Source organism: Bos javanicus, chromosome 7 (assembly GCF_032452875.1).
Source record: "Bos javanicus breed banteng chromosome 7, ARS-OSU_banteng_1.0, whole genome shotgun sequence".
In the NCBI taxonomy this organism is placed as follows: domain Eukaryota; kingdom Metazoa; phylum Chordata; class Mammalia; order Artiodactyla; family Bovidae; genus Bos; species Bos javanicus.
In genome coordinates, this window is record NC_083874.1 from 52,865,776 (window position 1) to 52,884,708 (window position 18,933).

General features: G+C 50.1%; 2 protein-coding genes across 6 annotated transcripts in view; one reads left to right on the top strand and one right to left on the bottom strand.

Moving 5' to 3' along the window:
- Positions 1-18,933, top strand: part of LOC133251412 (uncharacterized) — a 391,267-nt gene that overhangs the window by 20,344 nt on the left and 351,990 nt on the right. The window lies entirely within an intron of this gene.
- On the bottom strand, positions 4,578-18,924 carry SPRY4 (sprouty RTK signaling antagonist 4). Of its 5 annotated transcripts, XM_061423819.1 has the most exons (4): positions 18,748-18,924; positions 15,769-15,833; positions 13,671-13,751; positions 4,578-9,182 (listed from the first exon to the last, which is right to left on the bottom strand). In XM_061423819.1, exon 4 carries the CDS (start codon positions 9,133-9,135, stop codon positions 8,236-8,238), a length of 900 nt encoding a protein of 299 aa, XP_061279803.1. In that variant the 5' UTR covers positions 9,136-9,182; positions 13,671-13,751; positions 15,769-15,833; positions 18,748-18,924; the 3' UTR covers positions 4,578-8,235. The 5 variants fall into 5 exon arrangements, with proteins under 5 accessions (XP_061279803.1, XP_061279804.1, XP_061279805.1 ...); XM_061423820.1 differs by lacking the exon at positions 15,769-15,833; XM_061423821.1 differs by lacking the exon at positions 13,671-13,751.

An 18,933-nucleotide genomic window follows, 5' to 3' on the forward strand; every position in this document is an offset into this window, starting at 1 on the left:
ACTTGGACAAGATACACTCAGGATCTCACCCATGTGATGGAAGTGGGTGGATTGGACCAGCGATTCTGAACACTATAGTGGGTCATATACTCCTCAGAGAAGCTGGAAACTGTCTCTCAGACAAAAAGCAAAAATACACAGAAATTTACCTACAGTGTCAAAGGGCTCCTTTTACCCCCTCCTCCACCTTCAAATCCTAGGTGAAAAATCTCCAGTTTCCATGACCTCAGATATCCTTTCTGGCATTATGACTCTGACACCTATGCCTGAGAGACATGCCTGGAGGGTAGGCATCCTTAGGAAGCCTTCTAGATGGGGGTTGGGACATCTTGTCTTGGGTTCAACTGCCCAAGGAGGCCAGTCAGACTTGACACCAGCTGGCATTAGGAATGGAGAGCCAGGAAGATGATGTGAAAAAGAGAAGCAAGATTGGGCTAAGGGACATCAAGGTACAAACACCATGATCAGTGCCAACTGGCACTCAGTGCAGGGGATTTGGACAGTGAAATGGGTGGGGGGATGCTGTGCGAGAGTGAGGGGATCCTGCCCAGTTTGCAAAGTGTAATTAGTTGCCTTTCAGCTCCAGCCATCTGCTGCCACAGGCGATGGGGGGCCCAGAGCAGTCAGTGCTTTTTGTTTTTCATGAGAAGTTTTAGATCTGGCTTTGGAAGCCTCTTCATTTTCAAATAACAACCAAGTTTCTGAAAACACTGTGAGCCACTGTCTGATTTCTTGCCTATGTGATCCATGTGTCTAGGCTACAGATGGAGGAGACACTGAGGCTAAGGGGAGAGAAGACCGAGTTCTTATACTCTCTACTCTTCTATGAACCATGTTTCTGCCTCTAAGATAATGAGCAACAACATTAGTGCTGCGCACAATCACCGTCAAACCCACCAAGTGTCATTAGAAGGGCAGTGACCCTCCCAAGGTCACAAGAGAGAAGGTGGCAGAGCAGGGACCCGGGCAGTGGGACCATAAGGCTCAGCTCCTCTTCTCCACACACGGTCCTAAGGGGAGGGGTCTGCGGAAGTGGCAGCCACTTCTCAGAGAGCCCCAAGGCCCTGGCTGTGCCCACTCTGGGAAACGGCTCCACCTGGATGGACACTAGTTCTTTAATCCGATTAGATCCGGCACCTCAGAGAGCCTTGGTAATCCAGGGCTGGCTGGAGCATTGCCTGGAAACTCGTCAAGCAGTGGCCTCGGGTTGGGAGGAGCTCTGCTTAGAAACATGGGGGTCCCCAGCCCTGCTGCCTTCTGCATCCACCCGGGCAACTGTGGCTCCTTGGTCTGTGCCTTCTTTGTGCTTTGCCCCTGGAAACCCAGCGAGGGGGCCTGCGCCCTTAAATCATGTGTATGCATCTCTCTGCACACAGCCGCGGCAGCCCCACCCACCCACAAAGCCACCAGACCACACTTCTGAATTATCTGGGGCAACTTAAACTCCCCCCTCACCCTGTTAAGATTCTTGCCTCTGGCCACCACAGACCAAGTAATTCCACAGGTTGGGGAAGCAATTCGTCTTTTGATTGCAGAGGAAATGAGAAAGGCTGGCCAAGAGCAGTGTTGGGAGGGTTGTTACCATGTCGTGTGGTGACGCAGCATCCTTCCTGAGATCTGTTTGAGGGGGCCTCAGTATTTTATATGGGATGTTGTGAAGTGATGCTTAGACCCAGGTTCCAGTCCAATCTCAACCAGTCTATGTAATCTTGTTTAGATACTACCTATCCTATTGACTTCTGTAGAAGCACATGGTTGGGGGGTGGGTGCGGGGATCCTAGGAGAGGTGCTATTTGGGGAGTGTTTGAAAGTTAAGAGTAGGCCCTTAGCATTCAGTACACAGGCTGTGGGGGAAGGCCTACCACTTATCAGCTGTGTGGCCTTGGATGAGTGACTTAGTCTCTCTTGAGCCTCAGGGGTTTCTTATCTATAAAAGGAGACTGATTATATCAACCTATTTTGATTGTTTTTCAAGATTGTAAATGATAATGCAGCTCAGAAGCAATAGCTTTTGTAATGATTTCCTAAGGCCACTTGACCTCTATAACTCTGAAGGCTTTCTAGAATACTGACTCCAAGTAGAGCATCACCTGGAGCTCTTCTCTTGCTTTGTCCTTGGTGGATCTTCTGTTCAGAGTCTGAAGCCACTCACTCCTTCCTTCCCGAAGCCCAGTGAGAGAAAAGCCAGTTGGGAGACTGGTTACCTAGTCTCTTCAGGTACGGGAAAGAAAGAGGGTAGACCCAAGGGAAAAGGCAGGGGAGGAAGGGAGCAGGGAGGCTTCCAACCTTGCAACAGTTAAATGTTAATATAGGTGTCTGCATAGGAAGTGTCTTCTAATGACAGAAGGAAACGAGGGAGTTTTTCAATCATCTCCTGCTTAACAGATACAGATGTATTCATAATTACCCCTTGCCTCGGGCCTTGAGGCCCAGGTGGGCTCCAGAAGGCCTGTGTTCCTGCCAGACAACAGTCCTTAAGGAACGTCATGTAGACAATTGGAATGCCGTTTATCGTGCAAAACACAATAAAACCCTGAGCTCTCTTCCTGTCTCAGAGACCCATAAATTATGAAAATTATACCTGCCCCAGGCCATGGACATATTGTTTTATTAAAGTTCCGATGAATAAACTTAGGGCTCTGAAAAATGTCCTCTTGGCTTTCATCGGGCACACACCTCCAGCACTGAGCTGTCTGCTGGGGTGCATTCAACGAGTTCACAACCCAACTTGGCGAAGTTAAGCTGATTTCAAGGTGCAGTTTCAACAGGCTGCAGGGGCCAGCTGGGGAGCTACAGAAGGGGCTCAGGGCCTCCTGGCCTGATGACATGAATTGTCCAAGGGGTTCTTGTGTTCTGCCATCAGCGTGGGGACTCCCCCTTGTCCTCACTATTCTCTTTTTTTGGAATGAGCTGAGGCTTGTGGTGCCGTCACATGAGGTGTGTGGTTATGGATGTGGAGAGAGTTGAAATCCTTCTCTATTTTTAAATTTAGTTGCTGGGGAGTCTTTTTAGTCCATCCTGTGCTTCTGCCCCAAACTCAGTTGCTAAACCTTCAGCTCTCCATTTTCCCATCTACCCTTCAACCGTGACAGGCCTGACCCTCAATTTCTGCATCTTGAAGAAGTAACTAACGATGGTATCAGTCAAGTATGTTCAAGACTTGGCAAAAAGGAACCATTCACTATATTCTAAGCATTGTTACTGCCCCAAGTCATTTCATAACTGGGAGCCAAGAGGAACAGGACCAGGCGAGGAAAGACGACGAAGGCACGGGCAGGGCTTTTTCTCTGGCCACCAATTTTTAAGAAATAAGCTCACATTTGTTTAGCTTGTTTCCTCAAGAGGTTTTGGGTGGGTGAGACAAACCCAACATCCTGTATAGGTTTCTGTTATTTTTAATCTCTAAATTGTAGAAACAAAACCAGGGGCAGGCCTGCCCTACGCTTCCACCTATCAAGACACCAAAGACTTAAAGCCTGGGTGTCAGTAACTGGGATTGAGCCAAGGAAAAGGAAAACCACCTCCAAGTGTCATCAGTGAAGGAAGACACCAACATCCAGGAGCAGGAGAGGCCACAAGTTCTGGCTGAGGGGGAGGCTGGCATCTTTATTCTGGAGCAGTTCTAGTGCTGAGAAGACCACAAGGAGGATGGACATCCTTTATGCCTTTTTGGGAAGTTACCAGGGGATCCTTGGCATGAGTTTGGATGTCTCGAAGAAGAGTCTTAGGCTTTCACAAAGACTGGAAATATGCCATCCCTGGTGACTCCAGAGACAACCCAGAGTTGGATTCAGGGCTCCAGACGGCACCTGTCTGTCTAGTTTCTTCTGTCAACCATTGTTGGGCCCCTTATGGCTAACAGAAAAATATCTTTAAAACAGGAGGCATGTGTTCACAGTTTGAAAATAATAGTCAAAGTCTCCTTGTGATTGGCATATGCAATGAAAGTAATTAAAGTCTCTCCTCCATGCCTCCCCTCACCCCTTCACTGCATCCTGATTTAAATGTCTGCATGGTATAGGGGAGATGGATAGATGGAAGGTGTGTTGGAAAGGAAGGCAGAGGCACGTCATTTACTAGATGGAAGTCCAAGGGGACGGGTTTGTTACAGTAGCCACCAGTCCAGAGAAAATAAGGAAACTGCCAAGGGTTTTTTTGTTTGCCTTCTGTAAGCCTGTGTGTGGGAATATATGTGAAAATCTGCTTGGGGAACACCAAGGTGAAAAGAAAAGAGCTGCAGAATTTGTATAAATTGGACAGGTAGACGAACCTCCCCCACTTCCCAGTCATCCATCTGTTACCAATACACTCTTGCATAGGGGAGGGCTTGCCAGAGGATTTAGCAGCACCTGGCAGGATTCAGCTTCATCAGAAAGTGAAGCTTTCCTCCAGGGGCTCTAAGGTCATCCTTGAGCCAGGACCAGGGCCAGGAAGCCCTGTCCCCCCGCCACACTGTCCGCCGGAGCCTGGTCACTCATTTCTATTTAGCAGGTGTTCTTTGACAAACTTTGACACCTTGCTGGGTGAGGATGTCAGGGGTGTGAACACACAAACACACGAGAAACAGCAGTCCTATGTATATTTAACAATATATATTTATATATATTTTCTAGATCAGTACATTCAGTTTTTAACTTGCTTTTTCTTCACAAACAGAAGAACTCTTACAATAGTAGACTTTCTAAAATAAATACTATTAAAATAGAGCTTCAAAATAAATATTCTATACAAAGGAAACCTTCTGTGGTAACTTTTGATGTGGGATGAGAAAGGGTTACAGTGAAGAGGGAAAATATGCCGGGATGGGACCCTTGAACAGCTTTTCTGTTTTTAACACAAAACTGAACTGTGGGGCAGTGAGAAGAGAAAGCAAGACAAGACAGCACACCGACTTACCCACAGCAAAGATGGCAGCTTAAGATTTGTCGTCGACTGTCACAGTAAGCAGAGGGCATGAAAATGCTTACCCAAGACATAAACCAGAAGGCCAGTGCAGTTCATAGGATGCCCTAGTGACGTGTACAGTGCAAAGTGGTGGTGCCTGCACCCCGCCGGACACCTCCTGGGGCAGCATGGAGACCATGAACGTGACGGGATCTGGTCCCAACCCACACTTTCCACACTTGGGACTTGTCATAATCTAACTGGGCCTCACCGTCAGGAGGGCATGTGTGCAGACTCCAGAGCACTGAAAAAACCAGACACATCACACGATAGTCTTCCGTCTGTCAGCTGTGAAGGGGCCGTGTCAACAGCAGGGACTGGTCTTCACTCCTCCCAGACTGAGCCAGTGAGGAGCCTTGGTGGGCCCCATGTTCCACCTAGAAAGGTCTGGCTCTCCTAGACCCTGTTCTCAGGGCACTTGCCAGGGCTTTGGGACTTTACAAATCCACCCTCCAGGGGAAGCAGCTGTACCCCCTTAGGACAAGGGTCCTGGGCCCAGGCTTGTGGATCCCACCCCCAGTTCCAGGCAGAGCCACCAGCCATCCCAGACTGAACCTTAGTAGGAAGCAGCTGGCAGTCTGCTAAAAAGGTCAAGATGAGGAGGCATAAACCAGCCAAGCAAGCCGTTGGTCACAGGACACACAGTCATCCAGAAGTGGCGGCAGAAACGCGTCGTGTTGCTGAGAGCTTGATCCCTCAGTGGCCCTTGACTGGCCCCTGGGGGCGACAGGCAAGCCAGTTTTTTCTTTTTTCCAGAAAAACATGCTGAGGGACTGCTATGCAACAGAGCTGGGAGAACGAACGAAAGCTGACCGCACAGGACACAGAGAATTCTGCAGACATCCACCTAGCAGGTTAGATGCAAACCAAAAAGAACAAGCCAAAGCAGGGGAAGGAAAAAAAGAAAACCAAAACCCAGAAAAATCCATGTTTACAACTATATACACAAAGTCAGGGTTCAGGAAGCTACTTGCCAGGAAACAAGGGTCTTTGTAGAGATGGAGGGGTAGGGGTAGGGGTGTGTGTGTGTGTGTGTGTGTGTGTGTGTGTTCAGGAGGCTACTTGCCAGGAAACAAACAAGGGTCTTTGTAGAGATGGTGGGGTAGGGGTAGGGGTGTGTGTGTGTGTGTGTGTGTGTGTGTACACAGCTTATGTAAATCAGTTCTCCACAGAATGGGCACATAGAACACCAAAGATCACCAAAGTGCAACTTGCCACTGGGTCAAGTTTCCCGTGGAGACATTTGAGGGAGGGGCTTTGGGGAAAGTTCTGAGGCCTCTCCCAGAGTGGACGTATGCCCTCTTTTTGGGGGTAACCTCTGCACACCTGTTCTAAGGAAAGACGTCTCCAGTCCCTTCAGTACACATCTGATACATTCAATTAGGACAAGTGGTTGGCTGAATGTGTTTTTCTATCATTGCCTCCGATTTGTGCAATAACATCCATACATCCATGACAACTGTGGCAAGGGTAGCTACAGGAATCAGCCTTAGAAAACGCAGATTTCATATTCGCCTTTTACAAGCTAGCAAATGTTATATAAATAAAGCCTAAAATAATAAGACCATCCCCTCCTTTCCTCCAGTCAATAAATACCTACAGTTACAATTAACTTATTCTAAATCATAAGATGTTACTACCAGTCTTCAAGAAGGGAAGGAAAAAAAAAGTCCTTGAGAAGCATTGGGTACATGACCATCACAGCTACCTGCCTCCTTCAAGGAGGCTGTTCTGTTCCTACAGAACAAACTGAAGTGCTACAAAGGCTGTGCCCAGTACACTTCCAACACCGCCCCAGGGTAGCTCTTCAGACCCAAGCTACTTTCTCTCATGGCGGGGAGGGGGAAAGGGAGGAGGCACAGAATACCACATGAAGCAAAAACCCCACACAATTGCTGGGGAGTAAGGACCAGACACACTACAGCTTTTGCATGCAACAAGTACCTACCCACGGGACGAGCTGCGCTTGCTGAGTCCTTTAGCACCTTGAGAGAGAGTTGCTACGTCTTTGGGGGCTGCTGGGAGGGGCTCATGTGGCCATGCACAGAAGCAGGGCTCAATCCCAAGAAGTCCCCCGGAGAATCTTTCCCCCACCTGCATTTTTCTGACTCCCCCCGCCAGGGCCTCCTAACACTAAAATAGACTCTTTTGTCACCATCTGTCTATTTACATTAAAGATACAGACACTGTACACAAAAGGCTAGGACAGCAAGCAGCAGAATCAGGAGAGAAGAAGCCCACACCCAGCCATCACTCTGCCAGCACGAGGTGCTGCCTCTCTTCTCTGCTGTTAAAATCTTCTTCTTGGTGGGGAGGGGGGATTGTGTTCCTTGAGGTTGCTCGCCCCCCAGATTTTGAAATCAGCCCTTCCTGGGGGTGGCCCAAAAGGAAGCAAGTGTTTTATTATTATTTTTTAAAACACCGTTAGTATCTGATATAAAAACGTGTAACGACTGGATCCAGAGACCACAGCCTCAGACTCATTGGCAAAATGCTATTTGGTCTCAAATTTGCTGCTCCGGTCTTCTCTACCCGTAGTGAAGTTTCTGGAAAGGATCTGGGTAGAGAGAACTGGGGGCACACAGCAGGCAGGTGAGTCTGTGACTCAGTAAGAGCCGAAGGACGGTATCATGAGTGGAACACCCCCGAGAGTTAGTGAGGAAGCTGGAAGGGAGAAAATGTACTGTGCAGTGGCTCCTAAATCCGTCCATGGCTCCAGGCAGAGCAAGGTACGAGGGGTGGGGGCTCCCGAGTATATACAACAGGGATTGCCAGGGTCTACACCTTCCCCAAGATGGGGCAGACTGGGGTGGAGGCTGGGAGAAGGTACAGATGGTAAGACTCCAAGTGTCTTCTTCCAAGTCCCCTGGCCACTCAGATTTCCTCCCAGGCAGCCAGAGAGAATGCAAAAGAGCAGGGAGAAAGTGAGGGAGGAGGAGGGCCAGGAAGGCATTCAAGCAGCTGCAACTTCCGGATATGTGTCCACATCTGTGTTCCATCTTCTGGAAAAGAAAAATCGCCCCCAAACCACACCACACCCCTGCCACTGTCTGTTTCACACAAAGTTCCAGGATCCTGAACAAAACAACCCCAAAGTGCTTCTTCATCCTTTTGGGGAAGAGAGGGTGGGTGATGGTGGTCCCTGTTTCTTTCGCAGCTGGGGGTGGGGGGTAGGTGGACTAGCAGGGTCAGCCTCGGGATGCTAAACCTCTGGCTGTGCCGTGATGCTCTTCTCAGGTGTCAGAAGGGAACCAGGGTTCCAGGCGGAGCGCTGGGACTTGACCCTGAGCGTCAGAAAGGCTTGTCCGGTCTGCTGGCCTTGGCGTCCCCAGCCGCTGCCTTGCAGATGACGCTGTTCGTGTGCTTGCAGCGGCATCCGGGGCGGCGCAGACGGTCGTAGCCACGCTGGGCCAGCTTCACACAGCCAGTGGCGGGCAGGTAGCAGAGCAGACAGGGCAGCACCAGGGACAGGGCGCCCATGAAGGACCAGCGGGCGCAGCAGTTTGAGCGGGAGCAGGAGCAGGGGTGGTCGGCGCAGGAGCCCTCATCGTCCTCGTTGGTGCAGTGGTAGAAGATGCCCTGCACCAGGCACATGCAGGTGCCATAGTTGACCAGTGTCTGCGCCGAGCACAGGCACTCCTGGTTGCAGACCCAGCAGGAGGGCAACGTCCGGGGGGACGCGCACTCCTTGCACTTACACTTCCCGCAGGCCTCGCACAGCAAGAAGTGCTTGTCCAGCTCTGGGGGGCCAGCGGGGCCCTTAAGGTCCAGCGGCTTGCAGTGGATGGCCTTGGGCTGGATGCGCACAGCCCTCGGGGAGGCCTGATCAGCCATGGGTGGGGGTGCCATGTGGTCTAAGAGGCGCTGGTCAGAGGACGTGCTGCTGCTGCTGCTCACAGAGCTGGGGCGCCCGCTGAAGGAGATCCAGTGGTGGGTGACGTCCTGGTCACAGCGGGCTGGGGTTGGGGCCAGCTCTGGGGCTCCACCCCGGGTCCGCTTGGGGCCAGAGGGGGGTGCCAGGCCAGGGTTGTCGATGTAGTCGTTCTCCACGTGGCTGGTCTTCATCTGGTCGATGGGAAGGATGGTGAGAGGGTGCTGGAGCCGGCTGTGGGCCGTACGGCTGTCCAGTAGGGGCTGGACCATGACTGAGCTGGGAGTCAAGGGGACGCTCTGTGGGATCGGGGGCTCCATGGGGCCGGAGGTCCTGGGATGTGCGGAGTAACAGGCTTCTAGGGGCCCTGGGTAGTGGGGGAGGAAGAGAATGGATTCCAGGCATCAATAGGTGGCCTGTTAACACCCCCATCCACCATTAGGTCCTTGGGAGCCCAAGTGAAATAGGATTGCTTTGGTGGACTACCCAGCATTAAGGCTTAGATGATTAGTATTAACAGTAATGACAATTTTAAGTGGTAGAAATAACTTATTTAGCGCTTACAAGGACTCTTCTAAGCATCATATTATTATGTTATCAACTTTTCACAATAACCCTAGAATGTAACTACCATTACCCCTTTTCTAGTTATAGGAAACTAATGTTCAAAGTAACTTGTCCAAAGTCACACAAAACCATTAGTAGCAGAACTAGGGCTCAAACTTGGGCCATCCATGTTCATTCTTATAATCCCCATGAAACATGCTTCTGATTTAAGACAGACAGAGCTTAGCAGTTATAAATGCAGGCTCTGTAATTAGATCCAAGTTCAAGTTCTCACCTTTGCCTAGCAGTGCTGCTGTGAATGAGGTTCTTTAACTTCTATGCCTTAGTACTGTCACCTGTAAAATGGGTTCTTGTAAGAACCAAATGAAAAAAATGCATATCCAGGACCTAGCATTTTGCCTGACACACAGCATGTACTCTAATTTAAGACCATCCCAGAGAGCAACCTTTGGATTTCCTGAGCACTAATAAGCATGACTAATAAGTACCAAGTGTTATGCTGAGTGTGAGGATGTGGTGACTACTTTAGTCAGTCCCTGTGTGCTCCCGTGGAGTTTTTATCAACTAGATAAACAAAAGCCTTTATTTCAGATAGTCACAAGAGAAGGAGGAGCTGTATCTGATGCCTACACATCCAGGATATTAACTTATTACTACTACTTCTAAGAGCAACAACCTCCAGTGGCTAATAACCCCTGGACAGGTGCCCTCCGACAACTTGGATGGGAAATCCTCTCCGAGGGGCACTCACTTCACCCATTTCCAAATACTGAGCTAAACATTCAGCCTAAATGCTGTTTACTAGAATAGCTAAGCCAAGCCTGGATCAGTTTCTAATTTCACCGAGAGAGTGCAATTTTAAGTTGGAAACTGGCCAGAGATTCAACTGCAGTGCCTGACACGGAACCCCAGGAAGTCACTTAAATCAAAGAGCGGAAACGGCTTGGTTCAAATTTAGAAAGTGCACATTGTTTTCTATTAGAAGTGCCATTTCCTCGCCTGCTGACCTTTACATTCGGAATTCGGCTGGAGATCAATTTAAAGAAATAGCAGCAGAGGCCAAGACCTCTGCCCAATTTGGAATCCCAGAGAAAGATTAGACTCTGGGAAGATTCCACTGGGCTTGTGGCTGGGGGATAGAACAGACAGCCAGGGTGAAGATAGAAGGAGATGATAACCACCTTTGAAAAAAAAAAAAAACAAACCACATTGGATTAATGTGCTATGGGGTAGGGCTTCAGTAAATGCTTTTTCAAGATGCTAATGATGTTCTAATTTGGAGAGCGGACGGTACCTCTGCTATTAGGTTCATCTTGCCTCAAAGGTGATACCTAGGGACTTCCCTGGCAGTCTAGTGGTTATTAAGACTCCCAAGCTTCCACTGCTGGGGGTGGGGATTCGATCCCTGGTTGGGGAAATAAGATCCCACATGCAGTGACAAAAAATGAGAAAAATCCTTAAACTGAATAAAAATGAAAATACAACCCATCAACTTAAAAACAATTAAACTTAAAAAAAAAAAAAAAAAAGTGGTACCTAAGAATAGGATGTGGATAGGTTTCCACTTCCAGTTCTAACCTCACATCCCTCCAGACTTGGGCCCCAGCTAGTCATCCTAGTATTCCAATCACAGGAGGATACCTGGCTCTGAGTGACACATCCATACTTATCAATGTCTATAATAAAGAATGAAGAGAGAGAGAGAGAAAAGCCATTCAGGACACTCTGCATTATACTTCCTCTGCTTGGAAACAATGGTTTGATTAGAAATGGTTCAGTTGTTGGGGAAGGACTTCTTAGATGCTTTCTAGCCTGACTGAAATAAAAAGCTCAGTCTAGGTGCAAAGTTCATGAAGTGAATGAAAGGGAGCTTATCCCCAGGGTTCTCATCTGTGTACTGCAAAATGCAGAAAAAAGCACTAAGTCTTTTCTACAAGGTTCATTGCTCAGTCAACTGATATTTCCCCTTCACAAAGGCCATGAACTACTGGCTTTGGTCCCACAGCCCTATCTACTTAAGAGATGCTGGTGTTTCTGTGCAGTTTTTCCCATTTCGGAGAATGTGTGCCTGGGGATAGCCTCTCTCCTGCCTTGTGTTCCCTCCACATGTCAGGAAAGCATCATCTTCAACGAGGAGACTTTCCTACGGCAGAGTGTGACTTCAGTGTCAGGCAGGTTTGCCACCAAGGAGTCGTTCTTTGCCGAGACAGCCTCCTTTAGGGGTCCTGGGTTTGGGGCTGGATGGGAGATGTCAGTTGAGTATTTTGGGAGAGGAATTTTTTCCAAGGCTCAAGCTGGTCATGGGGCAGAACTTCAGGAATGCTAAAGTGGGCTCACTTTGTTCTTTGCAGGGATTCTAAAGCCTTGCTTCTAGAATAAATGGGTTTGGGGTCAAAAAAAGAAGAGTTAGGAGCCCCGGGTTCCAGCTCTTTGCTTGGAGGAAAAGGTGTGACTAGGCAAAAGAATGGAAAATGCTGACAGAGGCTCAGGAGACGACTCTCTGGCGCCAGCCAAGAGGTGCCTCCGCCAGAACCCCCACCCCGGACAAAGACAACGTGATTCCCTTATGCCAGAAGCTCAGGTCACAAAGCTCAGGGTCCTGCCAACAAAATGTCAGTGGCAGTTTGAAGGTTGTATTGCCCCATGTAGTTGAGCTTTCATTTCTTAGGACCAGGGCTGGGACTTGCCACGCTGTGGGTACTCCCTCCCCTAAACCGATCACCCACTCTCCTTCCTCCAATCCTATTCCTGAGATTCTTTAAACAACGAGCACACTTTCTATGGATGAATCAAAGGCATGAACAATGCTCAGATTTTAACAGGCCCTGGACTCATCACAAGGCAGATTCCTGGAAAAGTCCCCCCAGGAAGCCAGGGTGGGGACAGTGGCTGCTGGCAATGGGATATTGGCATTACCCCACTCCTATCACCCTCCAGGGGCAGCTGTCAACATCTGGGTCTGCACTTAGGGCCAGACAAGAGGGTGGGAGCTGGGTCCCTGGTAACTCAGCTGTCTCAGGGCAAGCCACGCCCTGGATGGCTCCAGCCAGCATATTCTAAAATGCATCTTCCCCATCATAACACTGATGCAGGATTCCTTCTGGCTACAGCCCAGCAAAAGCCAGCAGCTGGCTCAGACCTATAGGTCTCCAATCTTCTCAGGCTTCATCTCCTAGTCAGCTGAGACCGTCCCTCTACAGGACGGTTGAATTCATTTGACTCACATGAAAAAAAATACTTGCTGATAGCCTGATAGATAACACTTCAGCACAGCTAAGTGAAGTTTCAAACCCCCACTTTCCCATTCCTCAGTTTCAAAGATCAATCTCTACTCACTGGGACACACCTACCGTCCAGTCTACCCAACACTGCCGAACTTAAGTGTAGTTTAATATGTACTCTGTTTCCCCTGCAAGGAAGGAAGAGATTTGTAATATAAATAGGAGAGAGGAGGCTTTTGCTTCTTTTAGGTTGTTTGGGAGACTGATGGCCCATTTGGAAGACTGTGGACAGAGAAACAAAGCCAGCACTCCACTTAGCCAGAGAAGCACCTCTGTGGAGTTGTAGGTGACAGCCTTATGGATTAGCACGAGGAAAGGAAACTTTTACCTCCACTCCAACTTTCTAATAGTAATTAATAGTTAGGAAAGCATCTAGTATTTATGAAACATTTCTTGGTGCCAGGATCTGTGCTAAATCCTCAGTGATGTTCTCCTTAAATCCTCACCATCACTTTGGAGAATAACACCTACTTTGCAGAGGAAGAAACAGAAGAACAGAGGGTCATAGAGCAGGCAAATGGTCAGGGCAGGACTTGAACCCAGTCATCCCCGTTGCCGGGACTTGCAGTAACTTCTGGATATTCAGGGAAGGGCGTGAAAGCACCCTTCTCTCTTGTAGCTAAGAACTCTGCCAGTCTCCCGGGTCTGCCATCAGCCCTCGGGGAACCTCATCAGGCCATCTTCAGGCTGTTAACCCAACCAGTCTGGAAATGAAGCCAGACAGGGCTGGTATCAGACTGGCCCCCAGTTAGGGGAATTTTCAGTGTGGAGAGTGGGGGGCCAGGGCTTTGAAACCTGTCACTAAAGGAAGCGTCAGTGCTTAAGACATTTCTGCTTCCAACTCCGTTTTCTTTGCTGTCTCTTTTGTCCTCAACACACCTCCATTTTACTAAGCGTTTTCATTTTTAGTTTTCTTAAGGTTGAATGGGTCTCACTTGTAGGATCTCACCACAAAGCAGCCCCTAAAAGGGAAGCCTAGAGTGGGTGGGAATCCCCTCTCCTCCCACCTGTAAAGCTGAACTTCAGGGTCCCCAGGGCACATTCATGGATGTGGCTTCCTGGTCCAGGTCTGTGGCGAAGAGGAGGAGCTAGGGTAAGAGGAAGGCAGAAGAAAGAATAGCCAGTCAGTGATATTAAAAAGCCTAGAGCACAACGCCCTGTATTTGTAGTCTATGATACCTGCGGGGAGAGGCTGAGCATCAAGGTGACACACAGCTCAGTGCAGGCTGGCTGGAAAGAATCAAGACCCATGTTAAATGTCAGCTCCAGCCATCCACCACTTCCCCTGGACTTAACCCGGGGAGAGGAGTTGGGAAATATTAGGAAAATCTGACAGCTGTACTTTGAAAACTACAGGTCAGCTAATGCCAAACTGACAAGAAGCTCTGAACGAAGGGGCACTTTTTGTACTGCCTCGTTCAGTCCTAGCAGATGCTTTCAGGGAAGGTTGTTTAACCCTTTAACAGCTCAGAGAAAAAGGTCTCTAAGCAATGCACGAAACACGGGTTCTATCCCTGGGTCAGGAAGATCCTCTGGCAAAGGGAATGGCAACCTACTCACTCCAGTATTCTTGCCTGGGAAATCCCATGGTCAGAGGAGCCTGGCAGGATGCAGTCAGTCCATGGCATTGCAAAGATTGGACACAACTGAGCAACTAAACAACAGGCTGCGTGAGAGCCCACTGCTACATCTGCCACTATCCCTTGGGTTCTTTGGGACAACATCTCAGTTCATTAAGCTCCAATTATTGCTTCAGAAAGACTTTAAAGGGGAGGAAGGGAGGAACTTCTCTGATAATCCAGTGGTTAAGACTCCATATCCTCAATGCAGGGTGCAAGAGTTCAATCCCTGGTCAGGGAACTACAATTCACTAAAGATCCTTAAGATCCTACATGACACATTTAAAAAAAATAAAGGGGGTGAGGGGAACGAGGGAAGCCAGAGCTTGTCTTCCCTGTACCCTACACAGAGGGAGATCATCTTGGCTGAGAATAAGGCATTTAGACAGCTGGATTTGTCTGAGAATTCTTGCCCCGCCTCCACCGCCCCCCCCCCCCGCCCCAATTCCAGCACCACACTAGGAGCTGACCTCTGGCCATAACCTGTCAGAGATCACAAAAGAAAACAGCTGCTTATCCTCACTTAGTCTCATCCTCAGTTATCAGTTCCCAAACTTCTTTTTCCACAATCAGTCAGCTGAGCTCCAGAGCCCCTGTACAAGGCTGAGTTGGAGAGGTCTTGCTGTAGTTTTTGGTTCTGGACTATTTTAACCAGCTACACATTTTGGCTTTGATGTATTCCCCTCATAACTGTTGTCTGCTCAGATCCCCTTAAAGAGGGATTAGAAGTCAAGAGTGAGACAAGAATGGAGCTAGAAGAAGCCTGTTAAATACTGGTACAGTTTTAGAACCCTTGGCCTGCATCAGAGTTTGGGGGTGGGGGACCAGGAGCCTAAACCCCAGGGAGGGACTCCCACCCCCATTGGCACAAAGATCACTTTATTGGTCTCACCATCCTCCACTAAGAACTGGAGTTACAATAATAGGTTTTAGCTTACTCCTGGGAGGGGGCAGGAAATGACTCTCCCTCCCCTCAACCAGAAAAAGACAAGGGAAACCACTTTTCTGCAAATGGCCACCTGCCCCAGAAGGGCCCCTTCCCTCCTCCACAAGATCCAGCACATCTGTGCTCCCTCCCTGGTGCCCTTGCTTCCTCTACTGACTGTCCTTGGAAAGAACAATCATGATCACAGCTGAACAGTGGAGCCTCTTAAACCCAGCCACATGTCCCGGATACATCCCCAGCCTTGTCAGCTGTCTGGTTCTGCAGGGTGGCCCCAGGCCCCCTTGAGAGCTCCGCATCCTCCCCTCTGTACATCAAGAAGTACCCCACGTCTCCTGTGGAGGAAGGGGCTTCCTTACAACCAGGCCCTCCTAACAGGCACCCCTAGTAACATGGGCACAGCCCCAGCCCTGCACACTTGGCTAGCTGCTCGGCTGGCCCTGGCCCCTGGGTGGGCGCGGGGGGTTTTCTCCCCACTCTGCAGATGGGGAGACTAAGGCCCAAGTTTCCTAACCTCTCATCTGCTCTGACCCAGTTCCCTACCTTGGTCTAGAAGAGGTAATACAGTCTTCCGTTATGTTGCCCTTCATCACCTTCTTCCTCTGGCTCTTTTGAAAGAGTAAAAATATATTCCAGTGAGTCATTGCTTTCCCTTCTGTCCAATAGCTCCAGGTTGGCCATGCGATGGAAGCTTCTCCACTCTTGCCCTTCCCCTTCCTTAAAAACACAGTCATATTGATATCCCAAATCCAACATTTTCAATTCTGTCCCTAGATCCAGAGGTTTTCCTCACAGGGAAACTCCTGCCTCAGTTGGGGCCAGATGACAGACAACTCTGGATGCAGAACCAAACTGAATCCCATAGTTTTTACACTGAACTCCTTCTCTGAAGAGAAGGGGCTCCTTTCTAAGCACCCTGGTACCATTACCTGCGCCCTACCCAAGAGGAGAGCCTGGGAAAAGAAAAAGGCTTGTGGGACCCCAAAAACTGGTGCTGGAAGATGTGACATGAAGGGACTAACAGCATCAAAAATTGGAAGAGAATTCCACACATGTGATCCCAAGCATTCCAGAGCAGTACATCTCAGGGGCCATTTCTGGAAGTGTTAATGGGTGTTTTTTCCTCCCTTAATTTTAAAATTCTGGTCTCTCCACCTATTCTGGAAGGATAAAAGCAAAAATGACACCTGCAAGCTCCAAATGTCTTCAGCCTCTGCCCTGCTTTAACTAGGAATCATTCTGTTCCAGGTGGTCAGTCTCCTCCCACAAAGCCCCCTGGAAGCTCTAAGGAGATGTTGCCATTTCAGAGGGTACTAGTAGAAAAGGTGGTGGGAATGAGCAGGAGAGCACTTATTCTCCACAGAACAGAGAGTAAGAATCTAAAAAGGAAGATAACCAAGAGATGTCGTCCTCACTGAGCATTTGTCCATCAAGGAGATTTTACAAATCTGCCACCAAAACGCCTACCTTGTACTAGCCATGCAGCTCAGTTGGTCAGGATGTGCACTGTTCATATTAGAATTCATCTAGAGCCTTCTGGCAAGTGAGGACCCTCCCAAGGGCTAGGAAAGAAGCAGTCTGATTTTATACCGGACGTGTCTACAATTTCTTTCCTACCCTTCTCCTTAAAGAGATAGAGGGAGACAGAGAAAGGGGGCGGGGGGTAGAGGGAGGGTGGTAGAGGTGGAAGGGTGTCGGTGGCTGCCCACCCTTTCCTAGTCTGCCCCATACCCACTTAGTCTTTCACTAAGGGGAAAAACTGAAATTTTCAGATGTTTATGCCCCATTTGTGTTAAGATCCAGGGAACTCTAAACATTGTGAAATCACCAGTGCAATATTGGGCAGGGCCTCAGGCCAGACCGAGCTGATTAAGACGTTGATAAACCCACATTTCCTAAATGCTCTGGGCTTTTACCTCCCAGCTTTGTATCCCTGAGAGGCTCAGAGGCACTGAGAGCCTCCTCAGTCAGCGAACCAGACTGACAGGCACTTTCTCTTACCCAACCCCCAAAGTGGAGAGAATCATGCTCACTGGTTTGGAAGCAGGAAAGAGGGGGTTCACGCTGGGTCTGGGCACCCCATTGAACACACACCCTTCCTTTCTTCACAAATCATCCTGGGGGGAGAGGTGCCCTCCGAGCCCTAGTGGGCCACGAGGCAGCCTTCTGCCCCCTCATCCAGGCCTGGCAAAATGGATACCCATCCAGCAGCTGGTGCATGAGGCAGCCAGCATCTGTCCCCTCTGCCCACCATCCAGCCCTCCAGCCCAGTTCTCTTCTTTCCTTCATCACTCAGCCCATCTAGCCATGCAACCATTTTCCACCTCTCTTGCTTCCTCTGCCCACAACCCCCAGTCCTCAATCAAAGAGAATTGAGAAACTGGCTTCTTGCACAAGAGCAGCTACTGTCTAAATGCTTTTTGATCGTCTGCAGGGAGGGGAAACTGGGCACAGCCCTGGCCCTAGCCCTGGCCCCAGTGATGGAGCCAAGCTCCAGCTGTCCTGGCTGGCCAAACCTGCCCTTACCCCCCTTCATTGCCTCCCAAGCCTTGGCGATTCAGAATTTTCATAACGTACCGTCTCTGTCCTTCTTTCTTCTCGGTGATGTCAAGCCTGGTACCACCAAGAAGGAAGGAGGGAAGGCGGGAGACTTATCTCTCCTACGCACGCAACCTCTTCCTCCAGCTCCCACACGCCTGGCGTTATGTAAACGCACCTTCAGCCCCCACCACAGCCCCAGAGCGGCCGGGAGCCTCGGGGCCTGGCACAATTCGGTGCCAGAGTATAGGGGGACACGAGGAGGCCGAGGAGCCTTGGCCCCTGCAGAGGCCGGGGAAAGGAAGGCAACTGCAAGGCAGTTGCACAGCATAAAATGCGGCAGCAGAGCAAAGGTCAGACGGCGAGGAACTGCCTCACCAAAGAGAGCAGAAATGCCCAGTCCCGGGCCAGCCCTGCGCTGACCATCGAGGGGTAGGCAGAAGGAAAGAAACCTAGTCCATCACGGCTCCGAAGGGTAAAATAAAACCTACGTCGAGCATAGGCCTCTGCGGCGGGCTGGGGAGATCTACGGCAGACTGGCACCGTGGGCAGAGAGCCCAGGGTGGGCGAGCCGCCCAGGGTGAAGGCGCCCGCCGGACCCAAGAGGTGGCTCCTCACGGAGCCCAAAATCGCCTGTTCCAGCACCCGAGGTGGGTAGTGGTAGGCGGAAAGGGGCCAGACCAGAAGCAAACTCCCGGGACACGCACGGTGCTTCTGAGTGGTAGAGTGGGAAAGCCCGGCTTGGCAATGCCCGGGGGTCGGAAACGCCGGTGCCAGGCTGTGAGCACCCCCGGCGCCTAACTGGCCCAGCCGAGGGCGTCAGGGAGCTGCGGCGCACCGCAGCTGCTCCAGGAGGCGCAGGGAGAGGGAAAGAACATTGAGGCGCGTATAGAAATAGCGCAGCATCTGCCCCAGCCCGAGGGGGAGTCGCGTTGCGACTCAGAGAAGGGTAGCTTCACATCCCGAAACCGGTCGAGGACTTACTTTGAGGAGCCGCAGAGTCACAAGCATTGCTTCACGTCTGTGTAAACCCCCGAACCCGAGCGGATCGGACGCCGCTATCCTCGCAGACGCCGGCCGGAGGAACCGGCTCGGCTCCCTGCGCTCCGCAGCGCCAGGTCCGCGCTGTCAGCTTCTCTCACTGCCTCCGCGGCGATGTTGCAACCACTG

Excerpts from the sequence above, each read along its gene's own strand:
- SPRY4 (XM_061423817.1), bottom strand. The coding sequence starts at position 18,094 with ATGCTGTGCAACTGCCTTGCAGTTGCCTTCCTTTCCCCGGCCTCTGCA. Across the intron at positions 9,183-17,802 it reads AAGAAAGAAGGACAGAGACG|GGCCCCTAGAAGCCTGTTAC; the intron begins GTACGTTATGAA and ends CCCACTACCCAG.